Source organism: Macadamia integrifolia, unplaced genomic scaffold, assembly GCF_013358625.1.
Source record: "Macadamia integrifolia cultivar HAES 741 unplaced genomic scaffold, SCU_Mint_v3 scaffold1222, whole genome shotgun sequence".
Taxonomy (NCBI): domain Eukaryota; kingdom Viridiplantae; phylum Streptophyta; class Magnoliopsida; order Proteales; family Proteaceae; genus Macadamia; species Macadamia integrifolia.
The window spans coordinates 50,892-75,949 of NW_024868124.1; the positions used below are offsets into that span (position 1 = coordinate 50,892).

At 36.7% G+C, this 25,058-nt stretch overlaps 1 protein-coding gene across 3 annotated transcripts; it reads left to right on the forward strand.

The window, feature by feature from the left end:
- The first annotated feature begins 244 nt into the window (after positions 1 to 244).
- On the forward strand, positions 245 to 24,455 carry LOC122063156 (probable LRR receptor-like serine/threonine-protein kinase At1g07650). 3 transcript variants are annotated; one of them, XM_042626851.1, is made up of 25 exons: positions 245 to 323; positions 550 to 662; positions 834 to 1,008; positions 4,415 to 4,486; positions 4,614 to 4,682; positions 4,771 to 4,842; positions 4,988 to 5,059; positions 5,191 to 5,262; positions 5,349 to 5,420; positions 5,507 to 5,578; positions 5,706 to 5,777; positions 5,852 to 5,923; positions 9,949 to 10,023; positions 10,206 to 10,289; positions 12,349 to 12,411; positions 12,522 to 12,557; positions 12,845 to 12,888; positions 15,764 to 16,149; positions 16,229 to 16,424; positions 17,806 to 17,949; positions 18,504 to 18,622; positions 18,709 to 18,919; positions 23,116 to 23,353; positions 23,510 to 23,660; positions 23,815 to 24,455. In XM_042626851.1, the coding sequence occupies exons 2-25, from the start codon at positions 569 to 571 to the stop codon at positions 24,214 to 24,216; spliced, it is 3,063 nt and encodes a 1,020-aa protein (XP_042482785.1). In that variant the 5' UTR covers positions 245 to 323; positions 550 to 568; the 3' UTR covers positions 24,217 to 24,455. The 3 variants fall into 3 exon arrangements, with proteins under 3 accessions (XP_042482785.1, XP_042482783.1, XP_042482782.1); XM_042626849.1 differs by having other exon boundaries at positions 323 to 464; XM_042626848.1 differs by lacking the exon at positions 245 to 323 and having other exon boundaries at positions 345 to 662.
- The last annotated feature ends 603 nt before the right edge of the window (positions 24,456 to 25,058 follow it).

A 25,058-nucleotide genomic window follows, 5' to 3' on the forward strand; every position in this document is an offset into this window, starting at 1 on the left:
TAAAACTTTGAGTGGGTAGTTTTGTAAACTCTAATTCAATTTTGGGTATATTTATTAACTTAAACTTTAAATGGATAATTTTGTAAAAGAAAATCTAATTTTAGGTATTTTTGTAAATTGAAACTTTTACGGGTAATTTTATAAAAAGAAACCCAGTTGTGGGAAAATTACATAATTTTCCCTTGGTTTTTCGCCATTATCATTCTTTACAACTTGCAAATACGTTAAAATGAGAAAAGGCTCTCTGACCAAGTAAAATAAAATAAAACTAACCATCACATGGGTGGCGGTAAGCTCTGTTTCCTCCAAACGAAGTGAAGATGGTAAGTGGTTTTTGGCATTTTGATTCTTACTGGAAAACATTAAGCTGGATCTTGTAGCCTGTAGGGAACGTGAAAGTAGTCAAAATTACCATTTTCTGCTTTGAAAGTTGAAACGTAAGCCGCCGAAGATTACATGTAAAGGTTGAGATACTAGAGACACAGGATGCTGAAACTTTTCTCCGAGTAAATTGATCCAGCAACTGATTCTCCTTCTTCCTCTGAGCAGATTTTAGGGTAACTTGAAGATGTTCATCAGACCTCTTCTCCTTGTTTCCGTTCTTGTTTTCTGTTGCTTTGGAACATTTAGATGTGCTGTGGCTAGGCTGCCTCAAGAAGAAGGTACAAAATTTCTCAAAATAAGAACCAAACCCTCTTTCTCTCTCTTCTCTGAATGCTTTGTTGAATGGTGTTTACATTTGTATTGGGTAGTTTCAATATTTGACTATTAAATCATGGGCATTGTTTATTTGATTGTCTGATGAGTTTTTTTGGTTGGCAAATGTGATGCAGTGGATGCCCTTAAGCAGATAGCGAAAACAATGGGAAAACATGGTTGGAATTTCTCTGTTGATCCATGTAGTGGAGAATATAACTGGGTAACACCTTACCCAGCAGTTGGATACGATAACAATGTTACCTGTGACTGCCACTTCCAGAACGAAACTGTCTGCCATGTGGTATCCATGTATGCCTTTTTCAATTTTATTTTTGGGCACTAATAATTTCTATCAAGCACAACACACATACACTATATTCAAAGAGGACAACTCCACTGGGGACTGTCTTGATTAAGTTTTAGTTTAATTTACTCATATTGGAAAATCCTAATTAATTTCATACTCCTCTGAGCTGTGGGATTTCATTATCTTTCTAACTTGTATCAGAGTAAGGAGAGAAGCATATTCTTCTTATATAAATTGCTTATTGTCATCCATTTAGATTATATTGAATTCTTTCTTTGAGTCTTTAGGAAGAATTTGTTTTATGATATTAAGGAAAATATATTAATACCTTCAAGACCAGGCTATCATATTTAGTTTGGAAGTTATTGGAGTAGTAGGTTAAACATGTCTTGGATTAGAAAATACTTACCAATGAGGGATACTAAAAAGGTTTTCCTCTCATCCCTCCCGCTCCCCCCCCCCTCCCCCCAGTTTGGACTCAGTAGAGGCTGTTGAAGCTAAATTGGATAAATGTGATTTAAGTGTAGGGATGGCTAATATTTTGTAGGTATTACCAGCTTTTAAAACCTCAAAATTAATTTCTCGTTAGAGCAGAACTTCATACAAGATACTTTCTTTTCCATCCGTACAAAATGACTTTCACTATAATCAAAATAATCAGAGTATTTGTTGTCTTAGATTAGTAATTTACATTATTTAATGTGTGTGAGTACATTATGGATTAATGCGCTCACCTGTTGCAGAGTTTTGGAAACCATTTCTTGACCCTGTGAAGTTTTAAGTTAGAAAAAGGTCAAAAGCTGTCTTTCATATTCGATAGTGGATGCTTGAAATATCTTACGTGGAATTTTTCCCCAACCCCATTTTTGCGGTTGTCACAGAGAATTTGAATAACCTTATTTAAGAAGAAGATAATGAACCAAAAGTAGGGGATCTTGGTAGAAAGTACTTTATTGTACTTTGGGTAATTCAAAGAACTAATGAAGCACCCTAGCCATTTATATTTAGTAGAATATTAACTTTTAAATTGTATTTGAGGAAAAATATCATCAATTATAAATTCAGGTCATTCATTATATGAATGTGGAATTTCTCTTTCTATTTGTTTATTGGTACGCCCATCTTGTTGACCATATTATGTAGATACAGTGTGACCAAGTAGGATTAGAATTCTAAGTTCTACTTTGATTGTCCTAGCTGACAAGGACTGGAATTAGTAGATGATTACTGAAAAGGTCTAGGTAATAAATGTAATTAAGGAATTTAGGGACCAATGTTGATGGTAGTTTTGTGAGTACTCTGGAGTCTATGGGTATAAATGTGGTCTTCAAAGACCATGATGGTAACATAGTCATGGTTTTCTCTGAACCTCTCAATACAAGTGATGCCATTACTGCAGATTTCTTCATCCCTTGGGTTTGATTGTTGAGGGTGATTCAGTCCTGGTCATTAAGTGGCTAAGGTTTTACTTGAGTGGTCCCTGCTGGTATTTGCTTCTTTTAGGGAGGGCCAGATACCTTTCTTCTGCATGGAATATTTCTTTTCCTGGAGGTTGAGATTGACAAATCATTTGGCTGAGGCATTAGTCAGCAATGGTGTTTTGACAGAACTTGTGATTGGGCCTCCCCAAGTCATGTTGGTTGTTGGACTGGGTTGTTGCTGTTGTACATTAAGATTTTGTAGCCTATCTATTGATCTTACTAAAATCTTCAGTCATAAAAGGGAAAATTACAGTGGTTGGACTTGCCCGATAATCCCTTGCTGTTCATAGGGTGGCATTGAGCCAGAGCCCAATTCTGGTCAGATCTGGTGTGTATAAAAAAGCAGTCTGTAACAGAATGGTAACTGATAGATATAATTGATGAATTTTGAATAGAAATAGAGTTATGGTAATTGAGAAATAATGATTTGAGGGACCATATTGTTTTTTTCAAAGAAAAACAGAGAATTTAGATCAATGTTTATGCTAGTATTGCAGGGAATGGAAACCCAAAGAATAGGAGCTTGACAGAAAATCAGCCCCTGACCTGATTGAATAAGAGATCCTGAGAATTTAAGTTGCGTTCAGGAAAATTGAAATAAGAATTAAATCCACCTAATCTTAATGCAAATACAATTCCTATTAGAACCTGAGGATCATCTGAACAGAGAAATATGACTGAATGTGGAAAAATTAGGTGAGTAGTCTTCTCTAGTCTCTACTAGCAGAATAGGTCTGTCAAATATCACTGAAAACAGAGACAGCAGAGAATATTGCAGAGACAACTCCTATTACTACTAGGAAAACAGATAACCAGAAACTTATGTGTGAAATTCTAGTCTCTTGAAGCCATTCTAGTCATTATTGAGAGAGACATAATGGAAGAAAGCAAGCTGGAAATGGGTAGAAAACAGGGGAGCCTCTGTTTCAGAAAGAGTAGAAAACTAACCTTAAAGTTGGGTTAATAATAACTAGAAGATAGAAGATATATAACAAAGCAGGAATCTCCTGTAATGGCTTGGAACTTAAACTACTACTTGGAGAAGCCAACTCACATTAGGACTCTAAAAACAGAACATAGGCTTAGAATGGAATCTGGACTTGAATTTTTAATGATTCTAAGACTTATTAAGCTAACTTTTAACATAAAAAAGACTCAAATAACCCTCACAAATTTGGATTAGTCTAATCTCGTAGTCCTAGCTCTTACCCAAATTCTACGCCTATTAAAGTGGCCCTTTACTATGAAAAACTCCTTGGACCCAAGGCGCAAATGTATAGAAGCCAACCCAAAATTTGTTTCACTAAAATAAGCCCATTTGTGTAATTTATTTGCATCAAAGCTAGTGAAGGGAATCCATCGCGTCACAGGAGGAATCCATCTTCTATTGCTTCAAACCACATGATACTCAGAATAAAGCTGAAAGCTTGTTTTAACTTCAACAAAAAATTGTGACTCTTGGGACCAAGTCTATCCCTCAGAATTGACCTCCTAATTATAGGCTTATACCCACCTTGGAAAGTCTATTCCAGCTACGAATCAAACTCATCCAATAAAAATTAAGAAACAACTCAAAAATCTATTCCTAGTAGGCAACTTAGAGCACAAACATCTGTTACTAATGGGAAAGAAATCAATTAATCGTCAAATAATGAAATAAGGAACCAACATTGGGTTTATTTTGTTCCACGAGCTGGCCGGGTGGCCAGTTGGTAGTCTTATGGCTGAATCTGGTCAGGCCCTCTTCTTTCCCTTGGCACCGGATGGTGCTGGTACATTACCATAACTACTGTTCAATAGGATTGCTTGATTGACTTTTCACAGAGAGAGAATAAAGAACTAATGAGGTTGCTTAAGGTTTTCTACTTTTTCTTTTAAGAATCTAGAGATGGAAGAAGATGCCTTAAGTTTTTGCCTTGAATTACAGATTTCTCAGAGCTCAGAGTCTAGAAGGCATACTCCCTCCAGAGCTGGTCAGACTTCACTACCTCCAGGAAATGTAAGAGCATTCAGAATTGCATTGGCTCGTGCTAGATTTTCTACCTAGTGCAGACTATTTTTCTGAACTATAGGAATAGAACATGGAATAAAAAATGATGCAAATACTAATTTCCTTTTCTTTGCAGAGATCTTACAAATAACAAGCTCAGTGGTATCATGCCACTCCAGTGGGCTTCCATGAAATTACAGTATATGTAATATCCTTATACTCTGGTTATTTGCAAATGGTGCCTTTTCCTTCGTTACCAAATGCACTGTATTTAATCAAGGATGTTGATGCAGCTCCCTTACTGGAAACCAACTATCTGGAGAGATCCCAAAGGAATTGGGCAACCTTATCAGTCTCAAATACCTGTGGGTTTTGATTTTTTTATTTTTTTTTCAATTTATTTTTCTGGCTGTCTGTTTGGAATATTTATCCACAAAAATTTATTTGAACTGCTTTGGGAATACTGTTGTAAGCTGCTACAAAATGATCTTTAAGAGATTGAATTTTTAGGAGCCTTGAATCCAACAAGTTTAATGGAACTCTTCCCCCAGAGCTTGGGACTTTGGTCAACTTGGAGACTTTGTAAGACTTTTCTTTTCTATTTGCAATTATCTTCTTGTCCGGCTCTTTGTATTTTTTTCCCTTCAAATGGCTTCATTGTTCAAAAGTTCATTTAGATTAGTTGTTTGACACACTGATTTTTGTGATTGTAGATCACTTTCATCAAATAGGTTTACAGGAATGTTGCCAGTGACCCTTGGCAAGCTAACAAACTTGAAGGATTTGTGAGTGCTTAACAAACTTCTTTCCTCCCCTCCCCTCCTCACCCTATTTTTTGAAATTTCATAATTTTGTCTGGGTCAAAATGCAGTGAGATAAGCGATAACAACTTTCATGGTCCAATACCAGATTTTATAAAGAACTGGACACAGATGAACAGATTGTAAGTTCAACTGCCTCAGAGTAAGAAACTGAGATTCCCAAGCGTAGTATCTTATAATTTATTTTGTTCTAATTGTCTTACTGAAGAGTAATTCAAGGTAGCGGACTGGAGGGCCCCATTCCCTCACAAATTTCTCTTTTGGAAAGATTAACTGACTTGTGAGTAAACCTGTCTGTTCACATCAGTGAAGTTTCATGTATGCTTTTGTGGTTCAATTTACTAAAATTCACTATATCTAAAATTTCAAATTTCAGTAACTGGTCATCGTTGCAACTTCATATACAGGAGGATTAGTGACATAAATGGGGCTGAATCAGTATTTCCCACGCTGATGAAAATGCAATCCATGCAAAAGCTGTACGTATTTAAATAATATTATAATCTGCTACTAAACTCTATTGAAGTGACATGAATTTTACTTAATATTTCAGGATATTGAGAAATTGTAATATTTCTGGAGTGATCCCTTCATATATCTGGGAAATGAAGAATTTGAAAACCTTGTAAGTCCAAACTTTTGAAACATAGGCTTCATTTGCTTTGGCATGAACTCAGTGTTTCCTTCTTGATGATTTATTTAGTTAACTTGAAAGTGCATAGGTTGTTGTCTATCTTCCTATTTGTATTTGCTGGTATTCACTTTCGAGCTCCTCCCCTTTTTTGGGGTGTTGAAGTGGCTCATCTCTCTACCAAAAAAAGAAAAAAGTGGCTCATCTCGTTTTGCATGATTTGCATTATTCTAACTTCTAAACAAATAGTGAACCATAACAGGGATATAGATAACCATTGCTAGACTTTCTTGTTGGCTTAGCTGTCAATGAATGAACTGTAGATAGTTGTCAAGGCATCACCTATGTGTCTAGGCGCTTCGTCACCTTGCGTCCAGGCCCCGTTCAGTTCCTCTCCAACGCCTTGGGTCATTTAGATGGCGTGGCAACTTGTCACACCCCGATTTGACACACCCTGGGTAGGTTCCAAAGCTATTGACGTGACACCCTAATCAAAAGCTATAGTTAAAGCTTGAAATTTAATTAAACCATCCACAAACCATCTCAAAGATCAACAAACCCGTCTAAGAATAGTTTAGATCATACAATCATAGCCTTGAGCATACCAAAAAAAAAAAAATAGTACACCAAATATTGTCTTCCAAATTTTTTAACTTTTATATCAAAACATCACCCCAAAAAAGGAGTCTCCACACAAAAGTCTAACCATTCCCAAGGGCCCTAACCATCAATCTGAAAAATTCAATAACAATGGGAATGAGCGAAACTAGCTCAATAAGTAGCGAACCACAAACCATAAAATAATATATACATCAATTACTACAAAATCATAAATTGGGAAGATTTTAAGTCGAAGTCCAATGATTGAAATTCAATGGTTGCTTCCAAAATTAAATTCCAACAAGGTAAATGATCCGAACTTGTACACATATTTCCAAAGATTCACATCATTTGCCAATATTCAATCTCAAGAAGGGAGGTGATCCAATGCATGTACACATATTTCCAAAGATTCACACCATTTACAAATACATAATCCCATCAAGGGAATGATCCAAAACATATATTAATATTTCCAAAGATTCAAACCATTTAACAGTACCCAATGAGGTCCAAACATTACCCATCGACGATTTAGAGAAGGCCCAAACAGACCACCTGGCCAGAGGTCCAGACATTCCTCACTGACGAGTCAGATGGGTCCAAAAATAACCTCAACTGTAAACCAATTGAGGTTTAGAAATACCCTCACTGATGACTCAGCTGAGGTCCAAACATACCATCTGGCCAGAGGTCCAAATATACCCTCAACCGACGAATCGGCTGAGGTCCAGACATATCCTCATTGGGACTTGTATAACCAGAAAACAGATTCATGATTCCAAACAAATGAAACATCTAAGTTCATAAATAGCCTGTGACTTCAATCATGATAAGAACAAATCATTCTCTTGAACTGTATTTTAAAGTTATGAGCAAATCAATGTTTAGAACCTGAATTATAAGACAAAACATTCTCCTTCAAAATCTAAAATTTAACACAGAGACTAACTATTCTTAATCAAATTTATGGATTAGGTACTTACCCGTAATCAAGCAAGCTCAGAATGCTTAATTTAGAAATTCGAACCAATGGTGCCTTTAAACCAATTCCTGAACTTATCCACACATTGATTTTCGGAACTAGAAATGGGAGCCACAGGAGCCAGATCCTATACCCCTTCTCCCCAGTCTGGAATAGAGGAAGAATGTCGTTCTGTTGATGTGGGGTGAATGGACATAACCGTGAGATAGGGATGTTAAGAAGAACACAAAGAGAAAATGAAGAAGAAAGAAGAAGAAAGAGATGAGGGTTCATTTCTTAGGAGGGAAGCAAGGAATCATTTGCTTTTTGTTGTTCGTAGACAACTGCTATACATGTAAAACCTCAAAATTCCCCTGGCTTCAAAATGTTTCCAGAAACATCATTGATCTATGCCAAAAAGCATTTAAGTAAATGATGTCATTTACTTAAGATATTATTAATAAATAAGCAAATAGCCTTCAAATGAATCTAATAAAAATAGTTAAAAATCCAAATTCCAAAAGGATAAAAAGTTAGCTCCCCAGTTCAAGAACAAAAACTGAAAATTTTCGATTGTAGGGGTGATTTTCAACTTTCAAATGCTAGGATTTTTCTCAAATAAAAAAATTTCATAAATATTATCATGATAGAACGTCACCAAAAACCAAAAGAGCGGCAAAGTAATCTTTTGTTTTGATATAGAAAATATTGATTTTCACTCAGAGCGATTTTAGTAGAGCATATACCAAATAGGGTTTGGTTGGAACATAAATCCTTCAATGTAAATCAGATTCAGCAATCTTGACTTTGTTGGAAAGCTAGTTTTGTGCTCTACCTAATACTAAAAGTCTCATGTAAAAATAAATCATTTAACTAGCCAAACTTTTTAGAGAACAAGAACATTTCTTTAAATTGAGAGCAATTTAATTATTTGTAGGTAAGATCATGTTTTCAAACAACAACATAAATCAAATATGAGGCTAGGTATACTAGGGCAATGATCATTATTGAGTTTCACCATCTTATCCTAGGGTGAATAAATTCACAGTTCCTACAATTCAGCGTTTTAAAACATATGTCCATGACCATTAATCTATGTTGCGTTGTTAATCTCTCCCCTGGTATAACTTTACAATCTTTACATAATAACCTATTAGTCCTTCTAGTTAGAAATAAGTGTATTTGCATAATATTGTTCCCACTTTGAAGGTTATTAAATGCTTTTCACTCTTATCAAAGCACGTGTTTACTATCGATAAATCATAAGCTACAGAAAAATCTAAAACTGAAGTCCCCTACTTGTTCCTATCTCCAAAACCGTAACCTCCACTATCTCTTCCAACATGGCCATTTAGATCTCCCCCTATAACAACAATTTCTTCTCATTAATTCCTTCAAATACTCTATCCATGTGTATGTGACCTTCAAAGATTTCTTGTGAGAAGCACCAAGATTTAAATTTTTATCACATGGCTGCAGGTTGTAGCACATCCACAATGTGTAGTTCTATATTCAGAAACCTACGAACCTGTAAATGAATTTAACAGTTAAAGTGTAGTTGTTCTCATGGTAAATAAGTCAAACAATCGGTGCTCATTCATTCATACAAGCATAGAACAAGAACTCTGTGGACACAAAAAGAGAATGACCCATGACTCTATCAAGAGGTCCCCAGCACATTGTGGAGGGCTGCTTACTAACATGAGGTGGTGGAAACTTTGGAGGAGATAGAGGCTTCACAGGGAGAGAGAACGAGCCCGCTGGAAAAATTCCAAAGGCTCTTTCTTTGCGAAGTCTCCAGCTTCTGGTTGGGAAACTAAAATAGGGTTTTGAGGAAAAAAAAAAAAAAAAACCTAGTTGAAGATGCTACCAACTTCCTTACCTCTTGCAGGTGAATGAATCTTAGTTGAAGACAGTGCTGTTGAAAATGCAGAAAGTTCCCAACCGTAGGAGATGCACTCCCACATGAGTCCTATCTAATCGGTGGGACTTTGAGACAAGACTCAAGAGGGATGGAAGAAACAACGGTCCGACATGATTTCCTGACCTTCTGAGTTCTGACTGTTTTCCCACCCCTTACTCTACTTTACCTCATATGTGGTTGAGTTGTCAGGAAATCTCACCCCACCAAAACCCCTCTATTCAAACAGGCCCTTAGGGTTTTCTTCTTTCTATTTAAGTCTGTAAAGTACACTTGTTGATTAAGTTAATTTATTAGAAAAAAATTTCCCCCTCCATTGAAGTCCAAAGGAGCTTTGTAGTTTTCTCCGAAGAGCACCCCTTTTATCCTATTTTTGCTTTGCTATTTGATATTTTTTCCTATTCTGCTGCGTTTGCCTCAATATCTAGCAACGAATTTTTTTTTTTTTCTAACTACTTATCCAAGTTTTCTTTGTTAGATATTCTTTTCGAACTTCAGAGAGAAGCTTGATGTTCACTTTTATTTTGTGGTTAGTGATGTTAGTTTTAACAAGTTAGTGGGAGGCATTCCAGAAATCAATGGAGGGGGTGTGTTAAATCTCAAATTCATGTAAGTAATGAAATTAAATCCCCACCCCCACCACCACACCGCACCCCCACCTCCAACCAACCCCCCCCCCCCAAAAAAAAAAAAAAAAAAAAAAAAGTGAAAAAAAGGAAGAAGAAAAATATAACTGTTTTGAAAACATTCATATACTGATTAACCACTAAATATGTTTTGCTTTTGACTAGCTATTTGACTGGCAACATGCTGACTGGTCCTATACCAGACTGGATCTTGAAGAAAGATGGGACACTTAATACACGGACTTCAGTGTACGTTTCTCATCATGCGTGCCTATTGTTTCTTTGAAATTGTTTTAAATATTTTTGTAAGCATGTTGATCAGCCTTTTTGTAACAGTGACTATTAAAGTCTTGTCTTTTTTCTTTTTTTTTAAAGACTAAAATTTCCAATCAAATTCCACTGTTGGTTGCATATAGATTTGATGAAAATATTCATTGCCTTCATAATATAATCAAAGATTTATATTGTCATGTTTTCTTAGTGTTGTGGATATATTTGGAAACACCAAGAGTAAGTACAATTTATCTTACATTTTGGTAATACATGCCACGAAATGCTTGGAGATCTTAATGTTAGATATTTTCTTGAGAATTACGAAATGACTCAGAAAAGATTTGAGTGATGCAGAATTGAAGGCTTACACAGGGAAACATGAGGGCCATCGGACAGCCCAAACTAGCTGTTTTAAAAAGCCCCATGATAGGCCTCTTAAGTAATTTATTTCAGCCTGTTTGTGCCCCATATCTGTTAAGTCACTTAAGCCCAAATCAGGTCCATATATTTAAGTCATAACTTAAGCCCATAAGAAGCCTACCGCCAACCTTGTATATTTCGTTTAAGATTCTGTGGGACCAAGTTGTTGGCTAGATAGTTGCTTGGAGGACAACTAGTTAATAGTTTCTAATTTTGTATTAAGCTACATAACCCGTGGAGACTTAAGCTAAGTAGTATCTCTCTTTTATTTTTGTTCCATGTTAATAGTTTCTATTCCTTGAAATGCTTTATTGTTGTTATAAATAAAAAAGAATGGGGAGTAGGCCTCCATGATTTTGACAAGAGAGCAATGTCTTCTCCTTTGAAAAATTTGTTCCTATGCTGATGTTGTGGCTGCTGGTGGTGAAGCCTAGCTTAGGTTCTGATGGTGAAGCCGGATAATATTACTCTTTCACTAATATTACTCTTTCACTATCTTCCTCTCTTCTCTTATTCCTTCTTCCATTGCTATTCTGTCAGTTTCATTCCAGCAAGGTAAACTGTGGCTATTCTCTTAGGATTTCTTGCTTTTAATTAAAGTTTTATGGACTGTACTATTACATGTATATTGCCATAACAGTTTCTACAGGTTTCCAAGCTTCTCAGCCACCGACAGTTTTGCCAATCCAATTTCTTTTGCTGTTTTGACTTTCCTCTTGGCAGTCCACAATTTTAGAGTGATATTTGATGTTCTATCTACCTTCCCATAGTGTCCTGTCCATTGAATGTCACTGATATCCACTATTTTGAAGGTCAGTTGTCACTGTTCCTGTTAACTTGCTAATTCTGGCGAACTAACATGCTATTCTGAACAATCCAGCCCTTGGATTGGTCCCTTCTTTTAGTATTATGCTCATCGTGTCAGTATTTTTTGTCTTTAATTTTGCATTTATCTGACCTGTTGATTAGGAGTTATGTCAGTTCTTTCTAGTTACTAAATTCTGTTAGTTGCTAAGTTTCTATTTTCTATTCAATCCAAATTTTCTATGTTGTTTTCTATGGACTTAACCTAAGCTTTTAAAGTTTAAGTGGGTTTGGTGAAAGCTGATTTTGGAGAGGGATGGGATTTTTTTAATGGAGGAATGAACCCTCCTGCAAGAATTTCCTAGAAACATCAGCACACTTGGAGTTTCTCAAAGCTGAAATTGTTGGATGACTTGTAGTGGAAATATTGTAAACTCAACTGAAAATATATAGGGTGTTTGACAATTTTCCACCCTGGTGTCCAAGTGAGTAGGGAGTTGTGTTTCTTCAATATTTTGTTGATGGTCATATAAGTTGAGTTATATTGTTGTTTAATTGAATTGTTAGATAAAAAAGCCATATGTCAAATTTCCCCCCCCCCCCCCCCCCATTTATTGGTTTTTCTCCTTGTATTTTAGCCATTAGACTATTTTCCAACAACCCTTTTGCAAAGCTCTAAACATTTGGCACATACACATTTTCATCAAATGTAACACTTATTGCTTCAAATGCATTAGACTTTTAGTTTTCAATTTAACATGCCACAATCATGCTGTGCAAAGTGATGCTACATTGAAATATTTCTATGCAGTGATCTCTCCTACAATAACATTACATGGGCAAGCCCTGATCAACCTACTTGTAATGGAAATGTGTAAGAATTATTCTTCTCTAATTTTAGCTTATGTACCTTGTGTTGCTTCATGTGGCTGATCTCTTATCGTTATGATTGCTTAACCTTTTTCTTTTATAAATATTTGTCAGAAACTTGTTCCGGAGCTCTTCAACCAATAACAGCTTGTAAGTTTTTTTTTTTTCTTCTCTGTTATATATATTTTTTATTGTGGGGTCTGTGATTCTCCTAACTCAATTTGAAGGGAAATTTTTGAGCATTCGTTAATTCATGTGCTTTGGATAAGGAATATGAACCTATATAATATTTTTGGTTTCCATGTTTTGGGTCAGTGCATCTATTCTTTCATGAAAGTCATTAGTGACATACATTTGTTAGGAAATTACATTATGAACATTTTGATAAATCCTAATAGAATTTTTCTTTCACCCGTTCTATGTTTTTTTCTGAATAGGAAGGGACTCAATCCATGCATGAGTGATTCCAAATGCTCACAATGTAAGTATCTGGACTTTGAATTTGATGATAAATACTATTCTTGGGAATCATTTTCAAGTTTGCATATTGTTTTTTGGACTTGCTTCTTTAATGTTTATGCAAAAACTATGAACTATCACTGTCTACAGCAATTAATTAAGGATGTGGCAGTAAGAAGAGCATCGAACTGAAAGTCTTAGGAACATGCATGCCAACCAACAAGCTTCTTGTGGTTTCTAACAGTGGTGATTTTTCTACTCACTGACCCCAATCTGTTTGGGGGGGGGGGTATGAACACATGCAAGCTGATGAATACTGGAATTATTAGTAAAAGAATGTTTGGAACCCCATACATGTATTTTTCCTATAGCAAATTGGACAGGCTTGAGCTTAATTAAAATTTGGGTGCACAACATATAGTAAAAATTCTTAAAAGCATCATAGACATAACTCTAGTGCTTCAACAGAAATACCCAAGTCGTTTGTGAACAATCATCAACAAAACTCATAAAAAGCATAATCAATCAAAGAAGTGGTGGGAGAAGGTCCCCAAACATCAGTGTGCAAAATATGAAAGAGTAGTAAATCAATGACCATGATTAGGATAATGCAACCGACAATTTTCTTAAGTTCACATTGAATTACATTGGAACTAGTGACAGAAGAAAACAAGTGGGGCCAATTGTTTATCTATTATTATTATTATTATTATTATTATTATTATTATTATTATTATTATTACTATTATTATTATTATTATTATTACTATCATTATTATTTAATAACAAAGAGGAGGGATGTCTCCACAAAATCAACAATTCTATTGTCATGATTCATAACACCCACAATAAAATGATTGTGCTTATTTAAAAAAATATGGTTTGGAATCAAGAAGGTAGAGCCCATTCTCCTCATGTCCACTGCCAAGAATCCTCTTCGTCACCAAATCCTGAAATAGACAATGACAAGGGAAGAAGGTAGCACAACAATTCAAGGAATTTGTTAAATGACTCATTGAGAGAAGATTAGTAGCAAAATTTGGACATTAAGAACATAATCAAGGGATACGGAGGAAGTAACACGAACACTACCCTTCCTAGGGGTAGAAGAAAGGGAACTGTCAACAATTTTAACTTTATCTCTACTAGAATAAATAGAATAGGAGTCATAATACTGAGACATACCGCTCATGTGATCGATAATGCTAGATTCAATGAACAGAGGAAGTTGTGGAAGTAGAGGCATGAAAGGTAGAGGCTGAAGTACCTGATTGAGTGAGGGAAGACGTAGCTGTGGGAGAAGTGCTGCACAACTGTGTCATAACCCATCTGAAGGCTGCAATATCATCTTGTGTGAGGAAGTAGTTATCCACATGGTGTTCATGTGCTAAGTAGAAGCCATCACAGTGTGAGCCCTTGCTCCCACTCATGTACCACCTCAGAAACCACAAGGTGTCTCTCTAGGGGGGTACCCATGTAGATTACAACAAGTCTCTTTAGTGTGCCAGGATTTACCACAATGTCACATTTGAGTCTATCTTTGTCATCCCCATGGCTCAAACCTTGTCTTCGTCCACCATACCAACTTCATTGTGAAGTTAACGCTAGGGCACATCATAGCCACCCTTCTAGTTTCTTCACTTTGCAAATATTCCACACTTCATCAAGAGATGGAAGGGGGATTTTACCCAAAATTTGCACTCAGATTGGTTCATATTTTGGGTTTAGCTCACCAGGGAGGATTAAGACACGTTACTTTCTCAAAGGTTCTATAAACCTTGACCTCATCTTCAGGGTTGCACAAATGGAAATGTGTTTCTTGACCGTTTCCATGTGTATCTCTAGCCCATCTTGTGTCTATCCAATACATCACATGGTTTGAAGTATCTCCGACACCGATACGTATCTTAAATTTAACCGACCGATACGACGACCAATACCGATACTTTAATCCTTGCAATACGATACATTATTTATCTTTAATTCTGATACTATACTTGATACCGATGTTTAAAACCTTGGTTTGCATGACATGAAAAAGGCAGCATGCTGAAACATATTTCCCTTAAAATATTTACAACTACAATAAGGATGTGATTCCTAGAACTCTAGTATGATACTTTTGATCAGTTGGATTAAGAACTAAACAGCCAACTTCCCAAAATTCTGGGTTCTTCAAATATTAGGCACTATATAGGTAAACAGGGGATGGTTTCTACACCAACAGTGTGGGAAGCCATTAACACTCCAACAGTTTGTCTGCCACATGGAAGTCTGTGGTTGATCCCCTGGTCTGGGTACATATTGCCCTATGGCATAGGTTAATTTTCAAACCACTGAAATACTGAATTCTATAATGTGTTTGAAAAAAAGATATCTGTTTCAAGAACAGGGACTGTAGTAATTAACAAGTGGAAAAGGTATCTAATGGGCCATGCAGTTTGAAAAAATTAAATCATTTTCAAGAACAGGACTGGTGTAATTAACAAGGGGAAAACCCTGTACATGGTTGGCCGTGCAATTAGATGGACCATCAAATTTGATATGCCACTTTCCCAATAATTCTCCAACAATACCAAATCGTTTGTCCACATGCTGCAACAAGCCATCCATGTGGGAATATCACCCATATTGTCCATGTATAATACCTTTTCCCTAAACATATCGCTTCTTCCTTTTTAACAAAATCTGGAGTTGTAACTTTCAAAAGGCCAAAATTTGGAGTTTTTCTGTTTCTGTACCTATAACAGAATTTTTTTTAATAGACAATAAGCATGATTTTAACTATATGAACTTTATCCTGGAGCCTGTCTGTTGATACTGAACATTTGACACTTTGGTTTCACATTTCCTTTTCTGTATTTGATTAGCTTATAAGTTAGTTCTTTTTGTGGTAGATTGGTATTCCTTGCACATAAACTCTGGTGGGAGGGACGTCACTATTGGGAAAACCATATATGAAGCAGATGACGATGCAGGTGGTGCTGCTAGATCTGTTGCAGTTGGGGATAGGTGGGGATTTAGTAGCACTGGAGACTTCATGGACAACAATGCTGATTTAGATTCATATATTGCAACAAATGTATCTGTCCTTTCAATGAAAAATTCTGAATTATACACAACGGCACGCCTTTCTCCCCTCTCTCTCACTTATTATGGACTTTGCCTGGGAAATGGGAACTACACTGTGAGACTTCATTTTGCAGATATAGTTTTCACAGATACCAAAAAGGATGAACAAATTAGCAGCCTTGGTAGGCGCCTGTTTGATATCTATATTCAGGTAATGAATCACTATAGTAAAGTTTACTATTTTTTTTTTGAACTCTAAAACGAGCTTTAATTAAACCAGTATTTTGCAGGGAAAACTTGTATGGAAGGATTTCAATATCAAAGAAGAAGCAGGTGGGGATAACAAGGAAATCATAAAACAAACCACTGTTTTTGTGCAAAATAATACTTTAGAGATCCGCTTTTATTGGGCTGGAAAAGGGACAACGAGCATTCCTACCAGAGGATTTTATGGTCCACTTATCTCAGCTATTTCTGTGGATCCCAGTAAGTTAATTATTTGTATGATCCACATTTTCAGTTGAGGATGATATGTTCCTCTGATATCAGCTTCTGCTGTACTCTGTTTATTATTTCTATCTTGTCACTTTTTTTCTGATTTTTCTTCAACATTTGAATTTTCTAGTTTAATATTCCATATTGCAAATTGAACTCCTTTCCTTTACCATGATTGATCTAATTTATATGGAGAGTTAATGTTCTCTTCTAACTTATAAGGCTAAATATGCATTATAAATTGTACTAGAATTCAATGAAAGAAGAAAAAAAATCCCTGAATAGAATTTTATTACTAAAAGGCTGCATCATTCTCTTCGAGTTCGAAAGTATTTAAGTTCTTTTCTTTCCGTTCTTTGTTTTTGAGGTCCACAAACCTTTTGTTTTAAGTATGTCAATTGGATACAGGGAATCATAGTTTCAATTTTATAACTTTATATGAGTGAACCGTTGGAGTCGAATATGCCTTTTAAGTGTCGGGCCTTCTGCGGTGTGTGTGTTTTTAGTTCCTGCTTCAATATATCAAGAACAGTAACTGAGCAAAGAGACAGGCAACCAAGAAGGCCAATTTTACATGGTTCGGCCTTGCCACAAATATCAACTGGATGATCTCATCTCAAGAAAAAACTAAGACGTATGTGCCCATGCATGCATAGACAATAACAGAGAAGATGACTTGATGACTTGATGTGACTTAATGTTGATTTTTTATGACTTGATATGACTTAATGTTGATTTTTGATGACTTGATGTGGTTAATAATTTTTGAGTTTATTCACTTTATTGATTTGGGTTTTTGATAAATATGTTGCATTGGTATGAATCTTCTGGCATATAAGTAGAATTGTATAATTTTTAATATGCTATTTTTTCCAAATAAAATGGTTAGATTAAAAAACAACACTAGAACGCTTTATTCACCTAGGTGATGTCTTATTGCCAAATTGCTTAGGAGACCCTCAAACACCTTGGTCGCCTTTCCGCCTTGATAACTATGGCTAAAAATAGACAAATGAAAAGTATTAGGAAGAATTAATGAGTGTAGCTGGGTTGCTGCCTTTGCTTCAAGAAATGGAGATTCAATTACACATTGTGTTGGGATAAGGCTGAGTTTGTTGTTGTTGTTGACATGTTGTAGTTGTTGTTGTATTGTGTTCAATGAAAAGTCTATAATTTCTACCTTATAGACAACTTTGGATTCTTTTTACTCTTTTCTTAATCAAACTTCCTTTGGATTTGGTTGCTTCAACCTAATTTATATGGTATGTGAGTTCTCTAATTCTACTTCTATGCTATTAAATGAAACTTGTTCACATTAATAACATCATCTGAAATGCCTACTTAATTTTTTTTTTCTGTTTGATTTTGGCAGATTTCAAACCTCCTTCCGTAGGTGGAAAGAAGAGGACTATGTCTGTCCTTATTGCAACTTCATCTTTGGTGTGCCTTATTTTTTTAATTCTTGGTTTACTTTGGTGGAAAGGCTGTTTGGGAGGTAAAAGCAGCAAAGAGAAAGGTAAAGGGTAATCCACTTTCATTTATTATAGTGTGATGATAAGATTAAAACAAAAGCGGATCCATTACAACAATTACAATTACTTTATGTGAAGTATTGAGTTTATATATCCACTGATATGCTGTGGCTATTGCTTTTAGTTTCATACTTCCAAGTGTTAGGAGCAGGATTGAACTGCAACAGTATGTACCCTTAATTCCAAATAATTAATCAATTTTGGTGGCAGTAAAAGTATAAAGTCTCAGTATCATTCTCAGAAATTATTACTAAATTGGTTATGAAATAAAAAGAGACTTTGCTACTTTTGGAAGAAAGTCAAAGGAATTATTCTTAGTACAGAATGCGTTAATAGATTCGGTGTAAAGCTTCCACAGAGATCTAATTTATTTATTTTTCCATTGGTTTGGCAACATTTCTTATAATTGATAGTTATACATATGACTTTTTTATTTATTTTTCTATGATTTTCAATTCTACGCCATTTTTCATGCAGTTAGTTACACATGATTCTTATTACTGAGATGCTCTTTTTTCCTACATTGCTCTTCTGACAGATCTTAAAGGAGCTGATCTGATAACAGGTTCTTTCACCCTAAGACAAATTAAAACTGCAACTAACAATTTTGATCCTACAAACAAGATTGGAGAGGGAGGTTTTGGGTCTGTTTACAAGGTATCATACCAAGTAGCAGCTATCTTGATTTTACCACTGTGGTTCTTCGACCAGATAATTTATTTAAAAATCTCTATCCGCTGCAGGGTTTGTTATCGGATGGTACTGTAATTGCTGTAAAGCAACTTTCGTCTAAGTCGAGGCAAGGCAATCGTGAATTTGTGAATGAGATTGGCATGATTTCTGGTTTGCAACACCCGAATCTTGTAAGGCTCTATGGGTGCTGCATTGAAGGAAATCAATTACTACTAGTGTATGAATACATGGAAAATAACTGCCTTGCCCGTGCTTTGTTTGGTAAGTTTATATCATTTACTTCAATCACAGTGATCTTTCATATCACATATCACAACTACAGAATTTTACATGGAAACTGTTTCAAAAGAAACAGGCAGATGAGCATTAAATCTTCACTGAAATTGTGTCTTTCAATCCTCCCTGCTTTTAAATCTCCTACCTTCCTGTGAATTGTCAAAATTTTTGCTTACAAATCATTGAAAATGTGAGAAATATGTTGATCAATTTCTTTTGGGAGACCCAGCCCGAAACTTGTCAATTTATGCTTGCATCCAAGCAATCAAGGTAAGGTGTTTTACTGATCTACGACCACCCTCCATTTTCTGGATGCTAAGCCGTAGAATTCCCAATAGGATATACAGGCGCTCTTGAGCCATCGTTGGATCATTAATTGCTTGCGCTCATGGAGTTGCTTGTTAGGTTAGGGCTTTTCTACACTGAGTTGATTCGCCAATCCATGTGTTTGGTCTAGTCTCTTAGACGGCAATCTCAGCCGGGTAGGGAGTGGTAAGAGCGAAGTCTTTAATGTTGGAGACATTGCTTCCGCCCCCCCCCCCCCTTTTCTCACCCTTAGTCGTAGTAGTCAGCATTATGGTAGGAATTCCTCACAACAAGCTCCATTCCTTCATTCTGCCACCTTTTGTCAATTCTCTTTTCTTCTTGCAAAACTCCATCTTCTGGCACTGGCATCGTTCACATTGAACCTCCCATTTACACCATGTCCATCTGTCCCCTGCCTTATTACACCAGTAACCCTTGCTTGTGATAGTCATTACATGGAAATATCATTCTGAGTTACATCATTGGCTATGACTTCTGCTGCAAACATGAGCAATTTGGCCAGAAACCCACCAAGTTATTGATGACAGTGACTACTGTTGCAAATGGAATACGAGATGACTTTCTCAGATATTACTCATGCATAAAGTGAACCTACTGGGTACGCCCAAAGTGAACCAACTAGTGGTGGAATCAGTGCAAAAGGAAGAAAAGTTGTTCATTTATTGGTTGTAGTTTGAATTGGATGGGATATCTTCCTCTTTCTCTTGCCGTCAGTCAGTGTGGCTAGGTAAATTTTAGACTGATTTGAACCATTCTTTCAAGGTAATGAACCTAAGTCTGCGGCGGAAACAAAAAAGATAGAAAATGTGTTGTTGGGTCACTGTTGCAGTTAACAGATTTCACAAGTCCACTGTTCAATTAGAAGAGATGAATGATTTGAATGCCTATTTTGGCCCGGGGAAGGGGGAACAAAACAAATTTGATGTGACTACTACTGTTGAGCTGTAGGTTCCAGACATGGTGTTGACAGAACCATTGTGCTAGTAGTAGGAATGCATGTGTGGGGATCTGTATTCTGGTTAGAGGGGAAGATTTGATGTCAAACAGCATCATAGAGGAGAAAACCTAAGATCTGGTTATTCTAGACCTAGATAAACTGATAATGACAGAGGTGGTTTGCAAGGTTTGAAGGATTTAACCTCCCATATTGTGGTTTCTTGGGACTCCCCATTATTTTCGTATCCGCAAAAATGTGAAAAGAAGGCCTGGCTCCAAGTTGTTCAGGAATAGTGGTGAAAGTTTCTCAACTCGTTGCCTTAGGATTATTCAGCTCTATTTCTCAGTGAGGGCTGGGTAGGGGTGTCATCAATTCGAGCCTGATTATCCTCAAATCCAATAGTTGCTGGCCTTTGTAACTCTTTCTTGTTCATTCTGTCATGACAGGTTTGGAATGAAGATTCTTAAGATTAACTCTAAACCAATCTCAAATAGAAATATAAATAAGGAAAGTCCTTAAGGGACTTCTATTAAAATTTTGCATTGTTGATGATTTCCTTACAGCCGTTGAATCGCTGAAAGAGATAGAGAACATCCTCCTTTAAATTACATGAATCAGATTTGCAGAACACTTTGAAAAAGAGAAATTGATTTCTCCCTCCCAATGGATCTTATTAAGAGTAAACAGATTATTGATCAATATCGTGATAGGCAATAGTACGCTACTTGAAATCGTATTATAAATAAATATATTGAAGGGTTCAAAGTATCCTCGTTGAGAGGCTAGTGCATTAAACAGACTTGGAGAAACCTATTGGCACTTCCTGGAAACTTTTTGGGATTTTGAAATTGCATCCCCAAACCCTGTAGTAGCGGGAGCCTCATCCACTGGTTACACCCCCTTTGTAAGGGTTCAAGTATCCTCGTTGAGAGGCTAGTGCGTTAAACTAACTTGGAGAAACCTATTGGCGCTTCCTTGGAGGATTTTTGGGATTTTTAAATTGCAACCCATACTCTGTAGTAGCGGGAGCCTCATGTACTGGTTACACGCCCCTTTTCTCTACAAGGTCTTTGGCAACAGGACATCCTTTCTTCTTTTCTGTTTACCACCTCTGGAGAAATTCTAATAAGATTCCTCAGCAAAAAAGAGTGTTGTGTTTTCAACTTTATCAAAGGACTTGAACTATGAAGATTGGTAATGCAGGAGTAGATTACAAGTAACTAACTCCGCAATCTATAACCCCAAACAATACAAATAGGAGTAAGAAACAAAGAAATAATACCATTAAATAAATCCCTAAGGAGACAATACCCATATAGGAGCAAAACCAGCCCAAAACCTAACCCGATAGGAGAGAGAAAGACCTGTTATAGAGCTGGAGAGAGAGAGGTGCGGCCAGGCCTGTAGGAGTTCGATTGAGTTGCACTCTTGGGCGTAGATAGTCTCTATGGAGGGTACAAAAACCCCGAAAGTTGAGAGGATTCTGACGGCTGGTTCTGAAGTTACAAGCTTTCTTGATTTTCTGACCTAGGAGAGAAAACTGAGAACCTTCAAGAACATCAGCTGAATGCTTCCAACAGTGACTAGGTAAGGATCGTGGGACCCTTCTGAGGCCTGGAATACCCTGATGGAAGACCTGGCTGAACAGAGTACAGAAGAGAGAAAGAGAGGAGATCGATCTCTCTTCTATTCCCATTAGGATTGCTGATCGGTTCTGATTTCTGGAGACTTTTATCAAAATCTGAACTATACCTCTTGAATGTTACAGCAAATGAAATAAAAAAGAAGAATAAAACAAATGGGGGGTTGAGAAGGGTGAAAGAGAATAAAGGAAGTGGCTATCTCAGCCTGGGCTTCTCACCCACAGTTATCTCAGCTGCTCTGAGCATTTAGTTGCAAACTTTCTTTCATGAATGCAAACATTCTTTCATTCAAATCTCTCCAATAATGGTACATATGCCTCTCTATTTATAGAGGGGAAGTTTACAATCATACTAATGCTAGGAGCTAGTTTCCCAATAGGACTAGACACTCCTACTACAACTAGGAATTCAAAATAGGACTAGGACTTAACTTTATGACTCCAACATGGAGTAGGACTAACTAACTGATAGTCTATATAGGACTTTACAACCAACTAATGGCCTAATGGACCTTTATTGAAATAAATAGCAACTAATTAAACTAATGAATTAAATCCCGTTTTTCTACCTTCTACCTATATTTTAGGCCACTTACCTTCTACCTATATTTTAGGCCCATTAAAGTGGCCAATTTCAAAGAAAATCCATGGGATCAAAGGTCCAACACGTATATAACACAACCCAAGGCTTATTTGCAATAAAATAAGCCCAAGTGACTTATCTACATCAATTGGGGATTAGAACTTCAAGTGAAACAATCTTGGAAGAATTCGTAGAGTTGTTAAGTATCAACTTGGGCCTTGATATGAACAAGATTACTGCAATCAGGAATGAAGGTTAGATACAATGATGCTTTCCAAGGGTTATCAATGGAAAAACAGCTTTTATAGCACTTAATGTGTCTTTCTTTTCATAGCTTATTTTTTGTGCTTGTTTATTTTAGCTTGTTTGTGCTTGTTTCTTCTACGTCCCCCCCCCCCTTCTCCCGCCATGGTTTCCAGTTGGCCTTTATAGTATTAGCACAAGCAATGAAATTGGTTTCAATGCTTTTTTGTATTCATTTTGAATGTTCTCATTCCTATAGTTGACTTTGTGCAAATCCCAAAATTGGGGCAAGGGAAGAAAAGAAACCAAACAACAATCCATTTTCCTACTTTTTTTTATCCGTCATTATTGTTCTATCTTACATCTTGCGAGCTCCGACAATAAAATCTTAGCACCAAGAGATTAAGCAGAAAATAGCTAATTAATTGGATCATTTGTATAATTTATAGGTGAGGAGAATCTTCAATTGAAACTGGACTGGCCAACCAGGCGCAATATCTGTGTTGGGATAGCTAAGGGCCTCGTCTTTCTTCATGAAGAATCAAGACTGAAGATTGTTCATAGAGACATCAAAGCTACCAATGTACTACTTGATGAGGATCTGAGTCCTAAAATATCCGACTTTGGTTTGGCTAGGCTTTATGAAGAGGAAAATAGCCACGTTAGCACCCGAATTGCAGGCACGATGTGAGTCACATTCTCTCCTAGCAAGAATTAACGTACTTAATGTTTTGTTTAGTTCTCTTAACATGCCCTACTTTCAGTAGCATTATCAGAATTTTCAGTCAAAACAATTAGTTTTTCAGAATAAAAATATAACTTTGTGAAATTTTTGATGTGCAGTGGATATATGGCACCAGAGTATGCACAGTGGGGTCGGTTGTCATACAAAGCAGATGTTTATAGCTTTGGTGTTGTTGCTTTGGAAATTGTTAGTGGGAAGAACAACTCAAATTTTAGACCTGAAAATGATTGCATGTGTCTTGTGGACTGGGTAACTTGGACAACTATGATTCTTTGCACATCTGTTGCTAAGATTATTTTTGTTGCTATTGTGAATTGTTGGTATTAAGCCCAATTTTGAGATTGCATGACAAAATTTTCTTTTCACATATTCACACTTTTTGTTTTATGTACGGGTTCTTCAGGCCATTGATTTACAACAAAAGGGAAGCTTAATGGAGATGGTTGATCCAAAGTTGGGATCTGAATTCAATGTTAAAGAGGCAGAAAGAATGATCAAAGTGGGCCTGTGGTGCACTAATGTATCTCCCACATTGAGGCCTACTATGTCCACAGTGGTCAGCATGCTAGAAGGCCAAAGAGTTGTTCAAGACACGATATCGGATCCAAGCATTACTATGTTGAGGTCTAAATCCAAAACAGATGATTTTCAACATGTGCAAAGAGGAACCCAGTATGTGAACTCTTCACCGGAGAGGATATGGATTGGTTCTACCTCCACATCTTCCCATGATCAATGCCCATCCAGTCTTGATTCTCAAAACAGTAAAAATAGTGGCAATGCTTCTTTGTTGACCAGTAAGTGAACCTTAGTTATTCTTTCCCATCGCAAGTTTGTAGATTTGTAGAATCATTTTTCTGAGCAACCGAATTTATTGGATCCTTGTATAAAACTTATTTATTAGCCAGGTATAGCCTTGTATCTGTTGTATCTATTTTGTTGAAATCTGCACATCTGTAAAAAATGACTCTTGTAATACTACTGTCACATTCATCGATAGAACATTGAAGGCAAATTTCTACAGGAAATTATATGATTCCCTAACACCTGCGTACTTGCCAACCTGCTATTGTGATCATTGAGACTTCACATTTAGATGAGTTTGCTCTCTGGCATTTGTCAATTTTACAGGAACTCTCCCGATAAAAGAAGGGAAAGGGTGGTGCCAAGGGGATTTAAATCCAGGTAAGACGCTTTCTTAGGCACTTTACCCATTACGAATCACCAATGGACCAATTCCCTTTGGGTCATTTCTCCTCTATATGAGAGGGAGAGAATTCGACATAATGTGGTCAGTGTTCTCTTTTTGGTGGAAGCAGTGGGGCTACATAATTCCATCCACGGTCTGCTCACCTTGCCTATCACCGATGGTTGTAATCTTCTGAAATAGAAATGGAGAAAGGTAAGCGAGGTAACCCAAGTGGAAATATTGGTTGCATGACACCCACAACACCTATTCGGAGTTACTGCTACATGGGTGTTGGCTATGGAGTAGAGGTAGCGGTGGTGGAAGAAAGAGCAGGGGAGGAGTGGAGCAGAGTGAGGGTGCTAAGGAGAGTTACTGGGGGATGGGGGCCAAGAGTTGTAGGGGGGGGGGGAGGAAATGGCTCCATTTCCGTGAGATAGAATGATCTTACATTGCATAAG

What these genes read in the sequence shown, in the direction of transcription:
- LOC122063156 (XM_042626851.1), top strand. Translation starts at nt 569, where the DNA reads ATGTTCATCAGACCTCTTCTCCTTGTTTCCGTTCTTGTTTTCTGTTGC. An exon ending in CTAACAAACTTGAAGGATTT is followed by an intron (nt 5,263 to 5,348) that starts GTGAGTGCTTAA and finishes GTCAAAATGCAG; the next exon opens with TGAGATAAGCGATAACAACT. An exon ending in TGTTTGATATCTATATTCAG is followed by an intron (nt 16,150 to 16,228) that starts GTAATGAATCAC and finishes AGTATTTTGCAG; the next exon opens with GGAAAACTTGTATGGAAGGA.